Source organism: Pyrus communis, chromosome 9, assembly GCF_041283825.1.
Source record: "Pyrus communis isolate YQ-2024b chromosome 9, ASM4128382v1, whole genome shotgun sequence".
NCBI classification, from domain to species: Eukaryota; Viridiplantae; Streptophyta; class Magnoliopsida; order Rosales; family Rosaceae; genus Pyrus; species Pyrus communis.
This window is the reverse complement of record NC_142573.1, coordinates 20,921,463-20,940,770: the sequence shown is the minus strand read 5'-3', so window position 1 is coordinate 20,940,770 and position 19,308 is coordinate 20,921,463. Positions and strand designations below refer to the sequence as shown.

The 19,308-nt window shown below is 34.9% G+C and overlaps 1 protein-coding gene and 1 pseudogene across 4 annotated transcripts; one reads left to right on the top strand and one right to left on the bottom strand.

The window, feature by feature from the left end:
- Positions 1-6,989: 6,989 nt before the first annotated feature.
- On the top strand, positions 6,990-9,372 carry LOC137740668 (deSI-like protein At4g17486; annotated as a pseudogene). The gene is made up of 3 exons (XR_015966816.1): positions 6,990-7,491; positions 7,979-8,265; positions 8,878-9,372. The product of XR_015966816.1 is annotated as a deSI-like protein At4g17486 (transcript).
- A 1,057-nt stretch (positions 9,373-10,429) lies between these two features.
- Positions 10,430-16,794, bottom strand: LOC137740244 (uncharacterized). 3 transcript variants are annotated; one of them, XR_011069149.2, is made up of 10 exons: positions 16,455-16,794; positions 14,562-14,643; positions 12,973-13,047; positions 12,845-12,881; positions 11,787-11,870; positions 11,612-11,672; positions 11,382-11,488; positions 11,103-11,168; positions 10,774-10,922; positions 10,430-10,685 (listed from the first exon to the last, which is right to left on the bottom strand). XR_011069149.2 is itself a non-coding variant. In XM_068480093.2 (9 exons), the coding sequence occupies exons 1-9, from the start codon at positions 16,465-16,467 to the stop codon at positions 10,833-10,835; spliced, it is 615 nt and encodes a 204-aa protein (XP_068336194.2). In that variant the 5' UTR covers positions 16,468-16,794; the 3' UTR covers positions 10,430-10,832. The 3 variants fall into 3 exon arrangements, 1 of the variants encoding a protein (XP_068336194.2); XR_011069150.2 differs by having other exon boundaries at positions 10,430-10,680; XM_068480093.2 differs by having other exon boundaries at positions 10,430-10,922.
- Positions 16,795-19,308: the final 2,514 nt, after the last annotated feature.

Here is a 19,308-nt window from a genome sequence, read left to right as displayed (position 1 = left end):
TCGAATTATATAAAAAAAGATGGAGAGATTTGTAAAAGCATTATGAACCGTCTATCTACTTAATAAAACCGATTAATCTTAGTTTTAGTTGATTTTTTGCATATATGATTTTTATAGAATGATTATAATATGAAAGGTTCTTACCATAAGTAAAATGTTATGTGATAGGCTACGAAGTATTTGAGGGGAACTTCACCTTAATAATAAAAAGTCTAGCTCTTTTCTGTTTTTTATTTCTAATTGTTAGATTGAATAAATTAAACGGAAACAATAGACAAGATTAAACAAGAGGTGTGTAAAGAGAGAAAAATAGTGTGGTCTTATCATTTTTCCTAAATTATCAAGACAAATACACTATTATTCTCTTTTGATCTATTTAATTTAATACTTAGAAATAAATAGAAGTGTGTAAAGGTGAAAAGAAATGTGGAATCACTTCCACTTATTTAACAATAAAATATGATACAATTGTTTCATGATTAATCCACAAACGACATGCATAAATCTCTCTTTATTCATTTTCATCTTTTTGGCTAAAATATACGTGAGATTGACATAACTTCTCACTTTGATTTCTGACAATGAAAATCAATAGAAGTACCCTCTCAATTTGTCCACTGTAAATCACTTTGTCCTTCAATGAAAAAATATGTCAATATCCTTGTTAAGTAGATGAGTTGGTTTGACAAAAATACTCTTAAAATGATGGTTACGTGGTTGGTCATGTGACAATTGAACGTGAATATTGACAAATTTTTCACATGAGGACCAAAATAATTTATGGTTGACAAATTTGTGGACCACTTCAATTGAATTTCATTGTCATGAACCAAACTGTGAAGGCTCAGCTGAAGGTTCTACCCAGAATCCCTCCTTTCCTACACTAAATCCCATGGCAGAGCTCCATTTTTTGGCTACGCTCCCGCATTTTCTTCCTTGGTTTCTTGCGTGAGCTTCAAATGGTAGGGTTCTTCATGCATGTTAAAACGAGTTGTGCGGCTCAAGGTTGAGTATTGTCAATGCATGAATCTAGCGAACTAGGTTTTAAATCTGGTTATGTTTGAAGTGTTTTAATTTTTTTTTTTTTTTTTTTTTTTTTTTTTTTTTTTTTTTTTTTGGGGAAACGTTTGAAGTGTTTTAATTGGTTTGTAAGGAAAAGGTAAGGAATTATCTCTTACAGACTTCCTACATGAGATTAAAGTTGTGGGCTTGGATTTTAGTGCTCCATAGCAGCCTAAAATTTTCACAAACTTTAATTCCGTACAAGACTAATGGACTTTCATAACGGTTCACACCATAAGTCACTCGGTAAGCTATGTTATGTGGCTAGGGCCACTGAAGCGTGTCGGGGTTTGGTGTGATTCGGGCTGTAAATGTTTATGTATTAATATTATAAGCTTGTTTGATATAGCTTGAAATAATGAATAAACGTGATATTGCATGAGCTTAGTGTGATTTTTCGAATGTCCAAGTTATAAATTATTATTTTATTGGTATGGCATGATTGTGAATTTTCTAACCTGTCATGTTGCACTCTACGCCTAATTTAAGCTTGGTCTGTTATGAATATATAATGATTGGGCTTTCTAGTGAAAAATTTTGGGTTCCAACAATTACATCTTTATAACTAGCAGAAAAAGTGAAAACAAAAAATAAAAAATAAGTTGGTTATCAAACGAGATTGAAGTGTTTTCAATTTTCATTTTTGTATTATTCCATAAACATTCCTCTTAACATTTTCCCATCATCCTATTTCATCACTCTTTTTCATTCCTCCATTATCCCACATACATTCCCTCTGTCTATAGCACAAAAATGAAAACTAAGATAGCTCATGAATTGCAAGTTTTGTTCCATTTTCCTCTATGAACTTGCAATATGACTCTGAACTCCCTCTAAACTTTTAGTTCGTGCAAATGGCCCCTTGTCTTTTGTACTAATTTTCTTGGTGAATGTAACATTTTGTTCATGTATATGCCGTTAAAAGTTGATCATTCGTATTGCACGTAGTGGAATTAATAGAAAATTTGTAATAGAATTAACAATGGAGGGAATATTGAAATGAATTGAAAGTATAGAGGATTCAAAATAAAAATAAAAGTTCAGAAAACAAAATGAAACAAGGTGAAAAATTCACTTAACACATGCATTCTTTACACTCTAAAATCTCAAGTATTTATTATTTCGAACTGTGTATAACTTTTGCTATGTTTGGATAGGGGCACTGCTAAAGTATGACTAATGAAGTACTCAAATACTTACTACAAATACTCTGAACAAAGAACTTTGAAGGTACCATTTCCAAATTGATTATTTGTAGGTTACCTTAGTTTATGTCCCTCGTCCAAATACATTATGAGTGGTTAATTTGAAAGCTGAAAATAACTATTTATTAGCATTACATATCCCATATATATGTCGAAAACAATAATACATGCATCCCCCAACGCGGGGATTCACATGTTCCTCCATTCATGAATAACGTATCTGACCGAATAAAGGCAATGATTGAAATTTTCAATTTCTTAATCTTCATTTAAAGATCACCCCTACAAAAAATCATTTCAATTGGAAATCTTCTAGTTCTTCAAATGTATATAACAAATCGACAGTATAAGTACCAAGTAATATATTCACGATGAACCGTCCATTTATTTGATACGTCTGGATGATAAAACAATCCCCATTCGAATGCTTTTTGTAAGAGTAACCTTTAAATGAAGATTAATCAATTAAACTGTTCCTATTGTTAATTTGTACAATCAAGATGCGTTATTCGTAAATGGAGGATATGTGCATCCCTCACATGGAGGGATGCAAGTATTATCCTGTCGAATATAACTTGCGACTGCATAACATAACATGGTGCTTTGTTATGAATACATAAAGTAATAAAATTTGGCGGGTGATTTATGCACCCTTTTTTTCTTAAACTAAAATTAGAGCCAAAGCCTCAACTAGTGACACATGTAGACTTTCAAAAAAAAAAAAAAAAAAAAAAGAAATTTGTAACCCATTATTAAAAATTGGACTTTTGCTTTTGACGAGGAACATGACTAGCAATTGGACAAATTTACCCTTCTCTCTTTTGTCTAGATGGAAAGCCCCATAAGCAAATATTTTGGATCCCCAAATTTACCTTTCTCCCTTTCTCTCAAAACCAAAACCGAAGAAAAATGATATTGTTCCCTTTTTCCTAAAAGGTTTTAATTGAAATATAAAAATATTATTCTTACCATTTAGTTGTACTATCACTTGTACCATCTTTGTAATAGAGATTAGACTCACATGCATTGACGGACTCTATTCCTATTAGAAAGATAGTACAAATAATAGTATAGCTAGATTATAAGTACTGGTTTGGTACTGAAGTGCTTTTAAAAAAAATGGGTATAAAAAAAAAGTTGGAAAAGTTTTTAGTATTTGGTAAACATCCCAAACCAGCTTTATTTCAAAGTTTAGGATGAAAAAAAAAAAAAGCCAAAAACCTGAAGTTGCAAAAAGCAGCTTCAAAAAACCAGCTTTTTTGAAAAACATAGGTAAACAGTAAATTCATTAATGAATGTTTCAATTTGCCAACATTGCCCTCCTTTCTCCTGCCTTCCTCACCCTTACAGAACCTGACTTCCCTTTTGACCCAATCTCCTTGCTCGGACTCGTGTGAACTAAACGCCTCACTACGTGGTCGTAGCGGGACCTTTGGGAGTAGCAGATTGTTAATCTCGTCTCTAACGCCTCGTCGTCTCCAAGCATGCACCTCCGCAACTCCAACTGGGTTTGTGAGATTAGATCTAAGCATGCGCCTCCAACTGGGACTTTGTCAAAATGCGAACTGGGTTTGTGAGATTCAGATTCATGGTGCAGCAGCAAGCAATTTAGGCTTTATTCGATTCGAGCTTCGTTCAAGTTCGATGGCAGAGATTGCAGGTATGGCTTCGAACTAGAGGTTGTAGATTTGGTTATCTGGGTTTGATGGGCAAAAAAAATCATATTTTTTTGGTAAAGTCAGTGAGGTTTTTAAGGAGAGTGGAGAGATGTAGGTTCATGGGGAACTCTCTGGGAGTTGGACCTTTTTAATGAGTTTGGTGGAAAGGGTTTTAATGGGGGAAAATATCTGAATTAATAATAATAAAATACTAATAAAAGGATTAAAAAATAACAAAAAAGATAATATATTTATGTTGTGATCTATATTTAACTGATTAGGGAGAGAAATGTGTTTATAGGGTTGTGCAAAGTCAAATTAAATGTCTACAAGACGTCATCAAGGATATGATCAACCCAAGGTGGGTCCCTCGTCAAAATCTCGTTAGGTAGCAAAAACTCAGTAAGAGAAATGCTCCTAATCGTAGGGAAAAAGAGGAGTGGCGAAGCTACAGAAGAACTGGGAGGGGCGGCCACCTCTCCCCTCGCAAGAAATTAAGCCCAGGAGTGTGGTTGCACCCCTCTGGTCTCGCCGAAATTAATTTTTGCATTGCATATCGGTTTTTGGGTTTCTGCTTGAGTTTCTTATGTTATTGTTTTTTAAATCCCTAAAATGAAATGATGCCGTTTCATTTAGTATTACAAAAAAAAAAAAAAAAAAAAAAAAAAAACTCCTTAATCAAACGACACTGTTTCTTTTAATTGATTAGAAAAAAAAAATTTAAACGTGCCTTCCATTATTCAGAGGAGACCTTCACTTTTTGAAAACCAGTCCCCTTTTTTAAAATCAATCCTTGAGAGATGATGACTTTGGAGACTTGCTTGATGATGTACAAAAGTTTTGTCAAGAGCATGATATTGTAGTTCCTAACATGGAGGATTTGCGTTTTGTACCCACAAAATCAAGGCGTAAAGCTCCAAGACTCACAAACTTCCATTATTATCGTGTGGACCTCTATGTTCAAGTCATTGATATGCAATTAAAGGAATTGAATAATCGTTTCAATGAGGTAAACACCTAATTGCTTCTTTGTATGACATGTTTGAGTCCGGTGAATAATTTTGCATCTTTTGACAAAGCAAAAATTGTTCATCTAGCCCAACTTTATCCTTAAGATTTTGATTGTATGGACCTCATGAATCTTCCAATTCAACTTGACAATTACATTCACTATATGAAGATGTACAGTGAGTTTTCATCATTGAGAGGAATTGGTGATCTTGCAAATGAGTTGGTAAAGACCAGGAGGTGTGCAAGCTATATGTTAGTGTATAAGCTTTTTACATTGGCTTTGGTGTTACCGTTTGCAACTGCTTTGGTGGAGAGAGCTTTTTCTGCTATAAAGATTATGAAAACATCATTGCGTAACAAAATGGGAGATCAATGGTTGAGTGATATCATGCTTGTTTACATTGAGAGATATGTATTTGCTTTTATTGATAATTAGCCTATTATGCGGCGTTTTCATGATATGAAACCTTGTCGGCAACAATTGTAATTTGTTTGTATTGATAAATTATGGAAGATGTTACTATATAAAAGGATTTGGTTGTTGCTATTCTTTTGAACCTTGCACTCTTTTAACTTCGCCCCACCCCCTGTCAATTTCTGGCTTCGGCATTGAAAAAAAGTACATCAAGATCAAGCAAGTAAATTTACTAATTCACCTTTATTTGTTAAGAATATTAAATTAATGGCACATCTAGTATTATACCATTTTTGGTTATTTCACACAGTTACAGCTGTTTTATATAAAAGTTTACCAAACATTATAATACCGTTTTTTTTTTTTTCCAAAAGCACTTTTACAAAAAAAATTTACTAAACACTCTGCTGTTTTATTTCACAATTACTTATTATTCTCACAGTACAACAGAAACAATTTTTTTTTTAAAGCATATCAATACCAAACCAGCCCTAAACGCATCACTAGTCAGTGGAAAAAAAAAAAAACCAGTATATTCCGTAACGAGTGTACGTTACTTTCCCCCAAACAATTCAAAATTTTAAAGGTGGGATGAGATCGAGACCAGCTTAGATTTGTAACCAACTAAGGATAACCCTTTTCCCCTTGTAACTTCAGTCAAATCCAACCCCAATTATTCCACAAATCCCATAGCGCGTTTACGTAACCGTAATGAAAAGAGGAGGAATTGAATTGAGGAGGAGTTGGAATGAGGAGAAGTCAGAATCGGATTCTTGTTGAAACTGTTTACTTAAATGTTCTGAAATCGAAATAGAATTCCATAAAACTGTTTACTAATTCAGCAGAATCGAAATATAAACCAGTATGATTACTAAAATGCACTTGTCCTAAATCAAGTATGTATTAATGCTAGCCAAGATAGTGTAAGCAACCATGATTTGCGTATCTACTGATGCTGCAACAGTGAATATATATTTATTTAAATAAAAAATAACTCAACCCCAAACCAATCTTATCTTTCTCTTCCCGAAGAACCCACTCCTCACCGCCACCTCTTGCTATCTCAATCCATTCCATTATAATTCAAGTTTTGAGCATTTGATGGCAAATAAACTCCATTGTAAGTCCCTCATTCCCTCATTCTCTTCTTCTTATTCTCTCTCTCTCTCTCTCTCTCTCTATAACCCAGTGCATTTTGATTTCAAAATTTTCCTGCGGAAACATAGAGATATGGCAGAAAGTGGGAGTAGTGGGTTTGGGTTGCGTCCCTGGGCATGGGTGGTTGCGGTGTTAGAGGAAGGAGTAGCACTGAACATTATCGTTGGACAACGGCAGATGAATCTTCTGTGTTAATGCAAAGGGTAGTGCTAGAATTTTAAAAATAAAGTGAGGATATAAGTGGTAGAAAATTTGTATTTCGAATTCCCACAGCAGACAGAATTGAAATACCTCATAGATCTTAAGAGTCCAATTCCTCCAAAAGAAGGAATTGAATTCCAAAATTTTTGTGGGTCCCGCCATTTTTTCAATTCCTCCAGATTTAGTAAACACTGGAGTAGTCCGTAATCGGAATTCAAGTCCACATTTTGATTCTAATTACGGATATGTAAACGCGCCATCTATATAACACTGTACCAACCATTTTCTCATTAACCATCAACCATCAGCAAAGAGAGGCAGCAGCAGCAGCACTTCCTCTCACTTTCACTTGTGGAACCCATCAACCATCAAGGCATCAGCCATCAGCCATCAGCAGAAGATTCTCAAAATTTTCCTCTCCCACTTGAACAATCAGCAGATTAGTTAAAAACCCCTCATTTTTTGGAAGCAAAGAAGGAAACCCAAGATTTAGAATCCGAAAAGCAAATCGGAAATTGTATTGTAATTCAATGGCATTCTTGGAGGATGTTGTTGTTGTGCAGCTGCAAATGTTTCTTGGTCTGTGAATGCAGCAGCAGAAGCGAACAGGAAGAAAGGAGAGTGAAAATGTTGTGTAAAAAGAGTGTGTGCAGAAGTGCCATTGAGGAGGAGGAGGAGGACAGTGGATCGGTGCCTGTGTACCTCAATGTATACGATCTCTCACCTTTTAATGGCTACGCTTATTGGCTTGGCCTTGGAGTTTACCATTCTGGTGTACAAGGTTAGTTCTACCAACTTTACTTTGTGTTTGGCTGGTGATAAAATATACATAATTGTGTTTGTCAGATGAGAAAATGCAGAAAAGAGTTGGGTTTAACCTTTTGGTTGCTGTGTCTTTGGCCATGGATTATGTGTAGTTTAAGATGTATGTTCTTCAATTGGATTAGGTAGTGGATATTCATACATCCCATGTGCTTTTAAATTTTGATTCAAAAACAAAAGTTCAAGGTTTTGAATGATTTAGCAATACAAGATAAAGGATTGATGTGAGTCATTCAAGTCCTTGAATCCGAAAATATTGTATTGTTAGTGTGATAAATAACTGCTAATTTCCTTGCCAACTTCTGGTAAGAAATCGAAGGTTCATGAATTATTTTCCACTTCAGTTTCCAGTTACAGCAAGATCTAAATGATTTTTGAAATGTTTTTCCATTTTGTTGTATTTTTTCCATGTTTATGGAGGTTTTTGATTGTATTTACTTGTGCAGTGCATGGTGTGAAGCATGCATTTGGACCTCACGAGTATCCAACATCTGGAATTTTTTAAGGAGAACCGAAAAAGTGTGACGGGTTAACATTCAGGAATCGATTCTGATCGGGAAGACGATTGTTGGGCCTTTAGAAGTGAGGGCAGTGTTGGAAGGTCTTGCAGCGAAATGCAAAGGAAATGCCTACAATTTGGTCACCAAGAACTCCAACCATTTCTGCAATGATGCATGTATCACATTGACTGGAAATCCAATTCCAAGTTGGGTTAATCGGCTTACTAGAATCGGTAAGAACTAAGAAGTTCTTTTCTTTTGTTCATTTAGTTTATGCGAATCAAACATTTTAGTTATAAAACCAAAGGGGCAGGTTTTGATAACATGAGCTTGGAGCTCATCTAAGAAGTAGTAGTAGCTAGAATGCACTTAGTGTTGAGAATGAATCCCACTCCCACATTGATGGAAGGAGTGGAGGGATCTTGCATGTGTTTATACATTAAGTGGGCTACTCCCCATGTTGCCAATTGGTTTTATGGTGGAACACTAACTTTCTTCAAGGTATCATAGCTGGTTGTCCCACGTGTGAAGCCCAATGACCACACGACGTGCTCCACGTCATCCCGTTAGTTTTGTCCACGTGTTAGGCTTGAAAATTCGCCACACATGAGGGGCGTGTTGAGAATGAATCGCACATTGATGGGAGGAGGGACCTTTCTTGGATTTGTAAGTAAGCTGGGTTACTCCCCATATAGCCAATTATATTTATGGTAGAATCTCAACTTTCTTCACTCTTCAAAAAAATGATCGTCTTGAAATCATTCTTTTCAGAAAATGTTGCATTTTACTTCTTAAAGTTTTACGTTTTTAATACTATTGGTAACCAATCATTCCTTAATATGCAGGCTTCCTCTGCAATTGTGTTCTTCCAGTGACATTAAAAAATTTGGCCAAAGTTCATAGAATCGAAGATAAGGTCGATGAAGGAGATAAGAACAAGTTAACAAGCCAGTCAAACAATGTGGCAATATCTTCTAATTCTCCTTCATCTTCATCATCCTCTCCTTCTGGCACAACATTGTGCAGGGGTAGAAGCAGAACAAGACGCCCACTTCCTCTCTCTTCGCCTTTGATTATTGCTTCTTCATCTTTTTGACGGTTGAAATTTGCAGCAGCGTTTATTTATTTTCTAGAAAATTGCTTAAAGATAAGAGGCAAAGTCAAGTTCTTGTTTCTGTTATCTTTTGATTCTTTTCCTGCCCCTGCAAGGTTTCCTAAGTTGGCCTTGTGTGATTTTCTTCTACCTGGCTCACTTGACTTGGCAAATTCTACCACTTGGACATCTTTGCTCTTAGGATGATGAATTGATAATGAACTTACTCAGTTGATTTCATCGAAAACGTGACGATAAATGTCAATAACCCTCCGACAGATTGTCGACACATTATTGCGCTTCCGTTCTTTTGTGGTTTGTATGTGTTACTTTAGGAAAGTAAAGTATTTACCAAATTCGTGAAGATTAAAGAAAGTGAAGGGTCGTAGATGCGAGTTAGGTTAGTTAGTTAGAACATTATACTAACACTTTTATACTCGAATTTGAATTCTTTTCGCAATAGACTAAAGTAGTTCAAAATACCACTTTACGAAAAATATGAAAGGTGTGCCTGGTTTTCTTGAAGAAGGTTCACTTTGGAATAAAGAAAGCCTACAACTAGGAACATTGTGCTCCCTCTCATAGGAGAGTTGGGGTTAGAAACTTCGGACCCAAGTGCTTTTGTTTAAAGTGGCTTTTCCTATAGGAAAGAAAGTTGAATGCCCCACAATATGCCCTTCAGGTTCTCTTGCTATTCCTGGTTTGGTATTCGAAGTGAAACTTCTGTCTCTTTCCTTCTTCCTTTAATTTCTTCATCTTATTGTCATCTTTTCCCCGTCTTTTGACTCAATGAGGTTGACAAATATACAACTACTTCAGGACTTGTTGGACCAAATTAGAAAATTTTCGTGTAAAGTGGAGGCACTGTTTGCCCTCTTACACCGAAGTTTGAATTTTTTCTTGTCTTTGACTCCATTCTGATCCTATTGATAGATATCAAACATTTGTACAGGCAAATTTGTGTTTTTGTTGATCAATGGTTGTATCTGATACACCTAATAGTCTCTCCACACTCCTGAAAAAATAGTTGAGAAATGTACATAAATAAAACTTTTGTCAAAAGTCGAACATTTTACAAAAATTCAATCAAAAGTCAAACTTCTGTCACTAAAAGGGCACTAAGCAGGCAATGAAACGCGTCTATTGATCTTTTAGTGTCTCTTTATTATGTGTTTACTGTCCGTTTAGTGAAATCAATTATTTTTTATTGAAAATTATCAAAAGGGTCGTGTATTATAATATCAAAAAGTGATAAAACGAAATTTCGAGTTTCATAAGTGCTTTTATTCTATCATACACCTTCATGATAAAATCTCTTCACACTAAAATAACATAATTCAATGGCTTCAACTTGATCAACTCAAGTAACTTACAGCATTAGTTGGACATTCAACAGAATAAACTATGGAAGCTGTGCTATAAGCTTATAACATTCAACGATATTTTCGGAACTATGTACGTATCACAAACATGCAATTTCCAAAGGTAAATCCTATATTTGCAAAAGAATAAAATGAAGAAAAATAAAGTCCTGAGACCATTTGATTGTGTCTAACTGTCCTGCAAAAAGGCCAATCACAGTAAAATTCAGGGCCGGTGCCAAAATAACACCTCACTGAAAAAAACAAGGATTCGAAGAGTGCTTCACCAAGAATTGTAGGGTTTACAGCAGAGGCTCAGATTCACCGAAAATTATCAGCTCTGGCTCTACTTTTCTTGTATCCAGTCAACAAAATTGTCAAGGATCAAAGGCCATGCAAGTTCAGGGTCGTAGTTGCTAAGGTCTGGAAAACTTATCTGTGCAAAGGATTGTAACGATAAAATGTTAGCTAACATATCATGAAGGCAGAGAAGCATTTAAGAAATAAGACGTGACTACTAGTGAATATGTGGACAGGCATGCGATATAGTAGTCAATAAGGAAAACGAAAAGAAACAAAGCAGGTGTTCAAATAAGCGACCAACGTGTAAGATTACCTCATTGCAAAACCGGTAAAAACCCATCCATTGATCCATATTTATGACTTTGTAATCATTCTGGATCTGCGTTTAGAAAACAAAGCTCTTTTCGGTGAAGGTGGTAGTTACGCCAATGTCAATAGATACAAGATATTGGACTACTACATATGAAGAAATTGAGAGAAGGATCCCCATCATCTTCACTAAAGATTTAGAACAATCGCATATTTAAGAATCACTTCCCCGACTAAACGGAAAACCAGTTCATTACTATAGCAATATTTTTCAGCTACTCACCCTTAGATACTGAGTAAATAAGTCAACCTGTGAATGGTATTGAGATCCTAAAACAATATTTAATAACTCGCATATGCTGTCTATATCTATGCTCTTCTGTTTCTCCTCTGTAAATGACAAAAGAAAATTACAGATGGCTGATATTAATACATATATGAAAAGGTAAAAGCAAAAGGAAAAATCAATTACGTTACAAGATTTAACCATAAAAGACACATTGAGCTTGTTACCTGTTAAACAATATTCGAATGCATAGGAATAGAAATCCACAAAGTTTGATGGCCTCCCGACCTATTCATAATATAATTAAAGGTAAAAGGATCAGAATCTCTGTGACCTCAATCATGACAATGTGGTTAAACAATTAAATTGCCATAGTAAAAGAAAGCAATTTTAAAAATCTACCTCTTTCTCTAGCTCTGGAAGTGCCTTCTTTAATTTATTTACATTGTCCACCCTTAGTCCTTTAAGACCTACTCGCCACTCTTCCTATCAACGAGGAGATTGGCAATGTCATGAAACAAATGGAACGGTTAGAGTAATGAATACAAGAACGTTCCACATCAAGTTTCAATTTTTACTAGAAAAGTATATCAAGAAATATGCGACTTCTAATAGAACAAGGATCAAACGGTTAAGTATGGAATTGACTTTGGATTTGACATTGTGGTCAGCATTATTGGAGTATAAAATCCACACGGTAACTACATTTGACAAAAAAAAAAAAAAAAAAAAGAACAGACTACATCCCCCGAACAAAGTAATCCTTTAAAAGGTTATTCACTACTGTAAAGCTTGACAACTTAACCCGAGTGTCATTTGATCTGTGTGTGTATATATATATATATGTATATGTAGCTGAGTGTATATATGTTCGTATAGAGTATATAGATTTGCCTTTATGGACACATGTCCTCATATGTGTATATATTTTCCTTATTCCTTATTCCTATAGCTTCATAAAATAGGACTCCATTCCCCTTTGAAGCCAAGGACTCCATGTATATACATATAAATCTCTTCGAGTAAACACACCCAAACATGTAAAACAACGACAAACCTTTACATTTGGACCTTTCCACTTTAACAAGTGCCATGTGTCATTTTTACACAAAAAGCAAGGCATTAATGAATTTGAAATTATACTTCTTTTTTCTTTTTTTTTTTGCATCTTTAATTCCTAAACAAAAGCATTAAAGTTCTTTTTTTTTCTTTTTTTTCTTTTTTTGGGGGTAAACAATGACACATGGCATTTGAAAAAAAAAAAAAGTGAGAAGGTCCAAAACTAAGAGAAAATCCAATTATCAAAAACAATTTAACAAGGTAGAGGTTAGATGCTAGATGAATGAAATAACTTGTGGAACCATACAACACATTGATAAATGGAGTAAGTGATAATTCCATGACAAAAAACAAAAGAACTTAAAAGTACTTTGATATGCAGATGAGAAAGTGCTGCTTACCAAGGTAAAGTATCCTTGTTTTTCAGCTTTCATTTTCCTGGCATACATCATACATAGTCCCTTAGCTTTGACAATTCAAATCAAGGATATATCGAAGTGAGGACCAAATGACTCCAAACTGAACTTACCAGGCAAGCATCAAGACCCTTACATCGGTATGGTCAACTTCCAAATCTGAACAAAGACGTTCGATTCCCTCTGGGCTGTTCAAAGAGCACGAAATAACTAATAAGTCATAAGGGAACATCAAACTTTCCCCTAACAAAGGTGTGCGTACATTTAAAAAGTACGGCTTCTCCATGGGAAAATTTTATTAAGGTGGAGTACTGTTGAATATATCACTACCAGCTCATCAAAAAAGTTGTAAAGGATTGGATGATGTAATAGTTAGTTGAAAGAGTTAGTTAGTCCTCTGGTCAGCTATATATAGCTATTGTAAACAGATAGTAAAGTAAGTTCATTGAGTTTAATACAAAAGCTTCATTCATTTCTTTCTCACATTTCTCTTCTCTTTGTAAAACTTCATTTCTTGATTTTATAATTGTTCATCTCTGCTACTTCTCCAATGTAGTTAACAGATACAAATATGATTACAATTTGATTCTAATTGAAATGCTATAAAATAATACTAGTTTTCTTCTCCCTTCTATAAGAAAAAAACAATGATTTCGATGCTTTATCTGGTATACATAGTTCATTAGAGTAATGAATACAAGAACGTTCGACATCAAGTTTCAATTTTTGCTAGAAAAGTATATCAAGAAATACGCGACTTCTAATAGAACGAGGATCAAATGGTTAAGTATGGAATTGACTTTGGATTTGACATTGTGGTCAGCATTATTGGAGCATAAAATCAACACGGTAACTACATTTGACCCAAAAAAAAAAAAAATATTACATCCCCCAAACAAAGTAATCCTTTAAAAGGTTATTCACCACTGTAAAGCTTGACAACTTAACCCGAGTGTCATTTGATCTGTGTATGTATATGTGTGTGTGTGTGTGTGTGTGTGTGTGTGTATGTGTAGCTGAGTGTATATATGTTCGTATAGAGTATATAGATTTGTCTTTATGGACACATGTCCATGAATGTGTATATATTTTCCTTATTCCTATAGCTTCATAAAATAGGACTCCATTCCCCTTTGAAGCCAAAGACTCCATGTATATATAAATCTCTTCGAGTAAACACACCCAGACATGTAAAACATAATGCAATTCTATTGGTGCCTGCAGATTTTCTGGACAGGGAGAATTGGGTCATTCAATAACAACCCTTTCTGTTGAATAATAATCACAGGGAAGTGAATTTCACACACCCTTTTTAGCTTCTTAGACACCCCTCTTTATTTATGGCCATCAGATTGAAAATCAAAGGTAGAAGGTAAAAAGGGTGCACTTCCCTAAATATAAGATGTCACCATGAGGGGAATAACCAACAATGATCTTATGTTACTACAAAGATGGTGATCCATCCGTTTCCATTCACTCCCTAAAAGATGCCCCTACAAATTAATGAGATGACAAACTGTTCAAACCCCAATACTTTATTCATTCTGATATCAAAATTATATTCTCAAGAAATTCTCAACTACCATCTGGAAAATGCACTAAATCCGTGACAAGGAAAAATGTAATAACATTTTGAACAGCTGCAACAAAAGTAATAACAAAATCCACAAATTATGACAAGGTTTCTGTGCAGTAGACTTACTCAATCAAACCAGAAGATGCATTTTCATATGAGATAAAGACGGCATCAATACGTTCCAACTCTTTATTAGCTGCTTTAATGGCTGAACAGATTAAGATTAAAGTAGTTATAAAGCACAGATAATATGGAACGCCAACTCAACAAAATGTGTAAGCAATATTCAAATAGGTTACTATTTAAAGCATTAGAAGAACACATTGTACAACTACTAATGTCTGCAGTATTGCAATAACAAAACCAGATAGCCCCAAATCCGAAATGTATTTCAACTTAAAGCAAGGTTTATTAAGTAATGTGTGGTTCAGGGAGTATCCAAAACTTGAGTAGGATAAATTTTACAAAGCTCCTGAAGGACGTGTAGCATAAACCAGCTAACTGAGCGTTCAAGAACCCTAGGTGGTTCTCTTCCCATCTGCACCCCATAAGTGGGGGTGTAGAAAATACTGAAGGGGGTTCGAAACCTTGCCTCTCTATTTGAGATGTCCTCCGTGTGTTCCAACTACTAAAAAGCCATCGCTGAAGTATTATTTTCCCACAATTCTCATTGGGCCCTGTTTGTTGGAAAATTTAATAAAAAAATATTATTATATTAAATTTATTAATTGAATGGAAATTAGAAGTGGAGCGATGTGTCTACTGAAATGAAGAGTTGCAACTTTTGATTCTTCATGAATAGTCACATGCTTTCCAAAGAGGTATCTCACATTCTATAAATAGGGAAGCCCCCTGTAATCACAAAATAACTTTTCATTGTTTACATAATCATACATAGAGTGCATTAAATATTAGAGAGTCTCATTGAGTCCATATGAGAGAGTTTTCAACACAATCGTGGTTCATGGAGCCTTATGATTTGGAGTGCTACTATTACAAGGACATGGTCGTTGTATCTTGGGAGACATGCGCCGATCAACCATGAGCACTGTAGTGGGGCGTAAACTTGTCTTAAGGACAAAGTGTCCAACACTTGCCCTAAACTTGTCTTAAGGATAAAGTGTCCAACACTTGCCCCGACCGTATTTTCAGGTTTTTCTAATCCATTATATCATGTTCATTTAACATTGGTTACTCATGTGCATGCATTATTGTGATATATAATTACATGAATTATTTCTTGATTTTCTATGTGATTTATTATAGCAATTAGACCCTAATTTTTCCAACACTGTTAATCATGGTTAAGAAAAGATGGAAAATTTTGCCACAAGACTAAAGATTTGATGAAACCTGTCTAAAATGCAAACGTTTGATAGAATGTGATATTGGCAATTAGTTCGGGCTGCTCGATAACTTTTCCATATTCGTCTTCTTGACTAAAGGAGGGTGCAAAGATGGAGATGTTAAAAAGAAAAGAGCAAAGAAGGGTTCTCAGATAAAAACCAAGAAATTTTAAACAGATCCATTTTTATATTTCTTTTCCACAAATCAGAAACTTTAAGCCTACTCTGTTCACTCATTGATTTTTCTTGTTAATAATCTAATTTTTTTCAACAATTCAGAACCTTTAACCCTTTCATGCAACACAATATTCCAATACTTTCACTAATTCAACTAAACCACTTTCGGATTTTGGATTTCGACAAAACTTTAGACTTTCTTAATTTAAATTACCAGTATTCCTATAATTCAACAGAATTCTGCTCTTTCTAAAACCAATTTAATTCAATTCGATGCAAAGAATGAAGCTCCAATCAAACCTAATCTATACCAGCAAAAATCCATGATCATAAATAAGTTCAAAAAGTACAAAATTCAACAAATTTAAAGACTTTAAAATTGAAACAAAGCAATCAATACTAATACTACAAAACCAACCGTCAAAACATCTAAACCAAACAATTCAACGACAATTGAGCGAAATTAAAAAAGAAAATGGAAAGATGGAACACGAACCTGAGCGTCTCATGTTGTTCACCAGAAATGAACCGGATAGATTACAATCAAGGAGCAAGCGAGCGCGGAAACCTCGTCAACCTCTCTGTCGTAGAGGAAGGGGGGGGGGAGAGGGAAGGTGGGAGAGAGAGCGAGATAGAGAGAGAGAGAGAGAGAGAGAGTGGTTGAATTGGGAGGCTGAGGCTCTGATTATTTTATTTCTGTAAGCCTCTTACTTTGGTGGTTTCCAAGTTGGATGGTGAGCGTTTACTATTTTGGTGGGCGTCGTACGGTAGAAGGGAAAGTTAAAAAAAGCAAAGTACAGATGGAGGTGGATCCTATGTGTTTTCATTTCCATACTTGTACCTTTCTGTTTGTATAGTTATTATTAAATCACGTCAACATTTTATACTTCTATTACTTTTTGTTTTATTATTTATATAAAAAATTAATATAAAATGTTGATGTGACTTAACCGTGATTACACATCACAGGAGGGTATGGGGAGAGTATGAAAATGGGAGGGCAAACAATCCACCTCCCGTACAGATTGGTCTGGGTCGCTGTCGTTGTCACTGCAGAGTTTCAACTTTTATAGTTGTTTGAAGGAGTTAAAGTTACTTGTGTTATGTTAGGCCATCTCCAACCAGACGGCTCGTTTTAGCATCTAATAAATTAATATTTTAACGAACAATGTAGGACTATACTTCTTACCATCTCCAACCGAGGGGTCAGAGGGCCATAAGCCAAACATAGCTTTGGGACAAAAAACATCTCCAACCAAGGAGACCAAAGGATTGTAGGGCCAAACATAATTTATTATTTAAATTAAAAAACTACAACTAAAATTAAAAAACTACAATAACTTAACTTTAAAGTCTATAATCATCATCATCTTCGTTATTTTCCATTATAGGAGTATAATCGGAGGTAAACAACTGCCGCCGGGCCATAATTTCCTACTTTTTCCTATCAAAATAGGCCTTACTTATTGGAGTGTAATCCGAAGTGTTCCTTAGCATATTCTTATCGTCCATCTCTTCTTGTATTTGTTTAGCCTGTTCTTCATGCCTACGGTTCCTTTCTTCCGCAGCAATGGCATTTTGCCCCGCCATGAATCGCAAAGAGGCCGCCATTTCTCGTTGAAAGGCAATATCATCCTTTGCCTTGCCCTTTTCCTTCAATTTTCAGGCTTTGTTTCGTCCCATAGCCCTAGATATGAAACCTTCACCTGAAGACGGATTTTCTACCCTTGTTTCTTGAATGGTAGGAGATCCATCTTCATCCCCATCTACAGCTGCGGATGCATTTCCAAACACCGGCGTATGTTGAGTTGGATCTTCAAATAACACCCATCCTTTACAAATTTCTTAACAACCGTGATGCTAAAAAGGTTCCGAGTTGCCCTCCATATACAATTCATCCGCTTGGCGTACCAAGAAAATATAATTACAGAAATTAAAGGAAATTAATTTATGAAATTAAATGTAATATAATTAAATATTTAAAATAAATTGTGAACACACTTATTTTGTCGTAGTAATTGGCACCGCTTTCATGTCTACTTGCGACTGTTAACAGTGCTTGATGTAATTTATTCAAACTTGGATGAAGATGTTTCTTCCATCTTGAAGAACAACTCTCGTGGTTTCGGGTATTCAGTGGAGTGGTGCCTTCATAGAACTCATAGTATTTTTTGGACACACGAATCCAAAAACCTTCATTTGTTTGAGAAGTTCCCTTCACACTTTCTTTCGAGACCCATCTATAAGCCCTACAAAGAGCTTTATCTTATTTTTGGGTCCAAGCCCTACCTTTCATTGCAGGAATTGAAATAGAATGAAGTGAGATAGTATGGAATGTGATGTGAAAATTAACTTGACACACAAATTAAACCCTATTTGTGACAATTGTAGTATATATGCAAGTAGGGATCGTTCTAACCGGGGATTAACTAGGGATGCTAATCTACTCTAAACTGATTTAAAAACACAAAATTAACCTTTAAAACACTTACCTAGACCTATATGACTCAAAACAACTTAAAAAGACTCAAAACAGCCCAAAACACTTAAATAGACTCAAACTAGACTCTAAAGGGTGATTTGGACGAAATTTAACTAACTTAGACTCAAAACACTAATTTGGACAAATTCAAACACTTTTCTAACTAATCTAACACACTTAATAAAATGGGGAATTGATTTGGACGAAATTAATTAAAATGGGCAGATTGTAAACTAAACAGATTAGACACTAAATTAAGTGAATTGAATGGGAAAAAGACTAGTTAGAGGGTCCTTCTCCACACATGCACATATGTTACACAAATTGATTTCCAAATTTTATCCCTTTAAACCATGAATGACAATGCCCCAAATTAATTGTGAAAAGCACAAATTAACTTTCAGATTTTCCAAGTTTCATTGAATTGGATGGAATACGCATCGACAATCAAATTATTCTTATCAAATTCCCTACATGAACTGCATAATAGAGATAAAATCAAAGATCATTAAGCTTTTTGAAAACCCTAAGCATTGACTAGGCATTCGTAACTATGAATTGCATGATACTCTTGCCTAGAATTTACTTAATACAATCATGACTAGTGATTTCCACTACTTATGAATATAAGGTCATAACGATTAGGTGAAATTCCCTTATATCCTAGCATCAAATTCATGTATGAAAACTAAGTATGCATCCTTAATCAACACACAAGAACAAGTTCTCAATAAATCAATTAAGTAAATCACATCCACAATTCAAGAAACAAAATCAAGAGGAAATCAATTCATATAAAACATATGCCCATGGCTTGAATTACCTCTAACTAAGAAAAACTTAGTTACACATGTTCATAACAATTGAA

Bases quoted from the DNA above. Each gene is read 5' to 3' on its own strand.
- LOC137740244 (XM_068480093.2), bottom strand. The intron at 12,882-12,972 runs GTAAGTTCAGTT...GATGTATGCCAG, and splicing joins AGGGTCTTGATGCTTGCCTG to GAAAATGAAAGCTGAAAAAC. The intron at 11,673-11,786 runs GTAGATTTTTAA...TATTATGAATAG, and splicing joins TTCCAGAGCTAGAGAAAGAG to GTCGGGAGGCCATCAAACTT.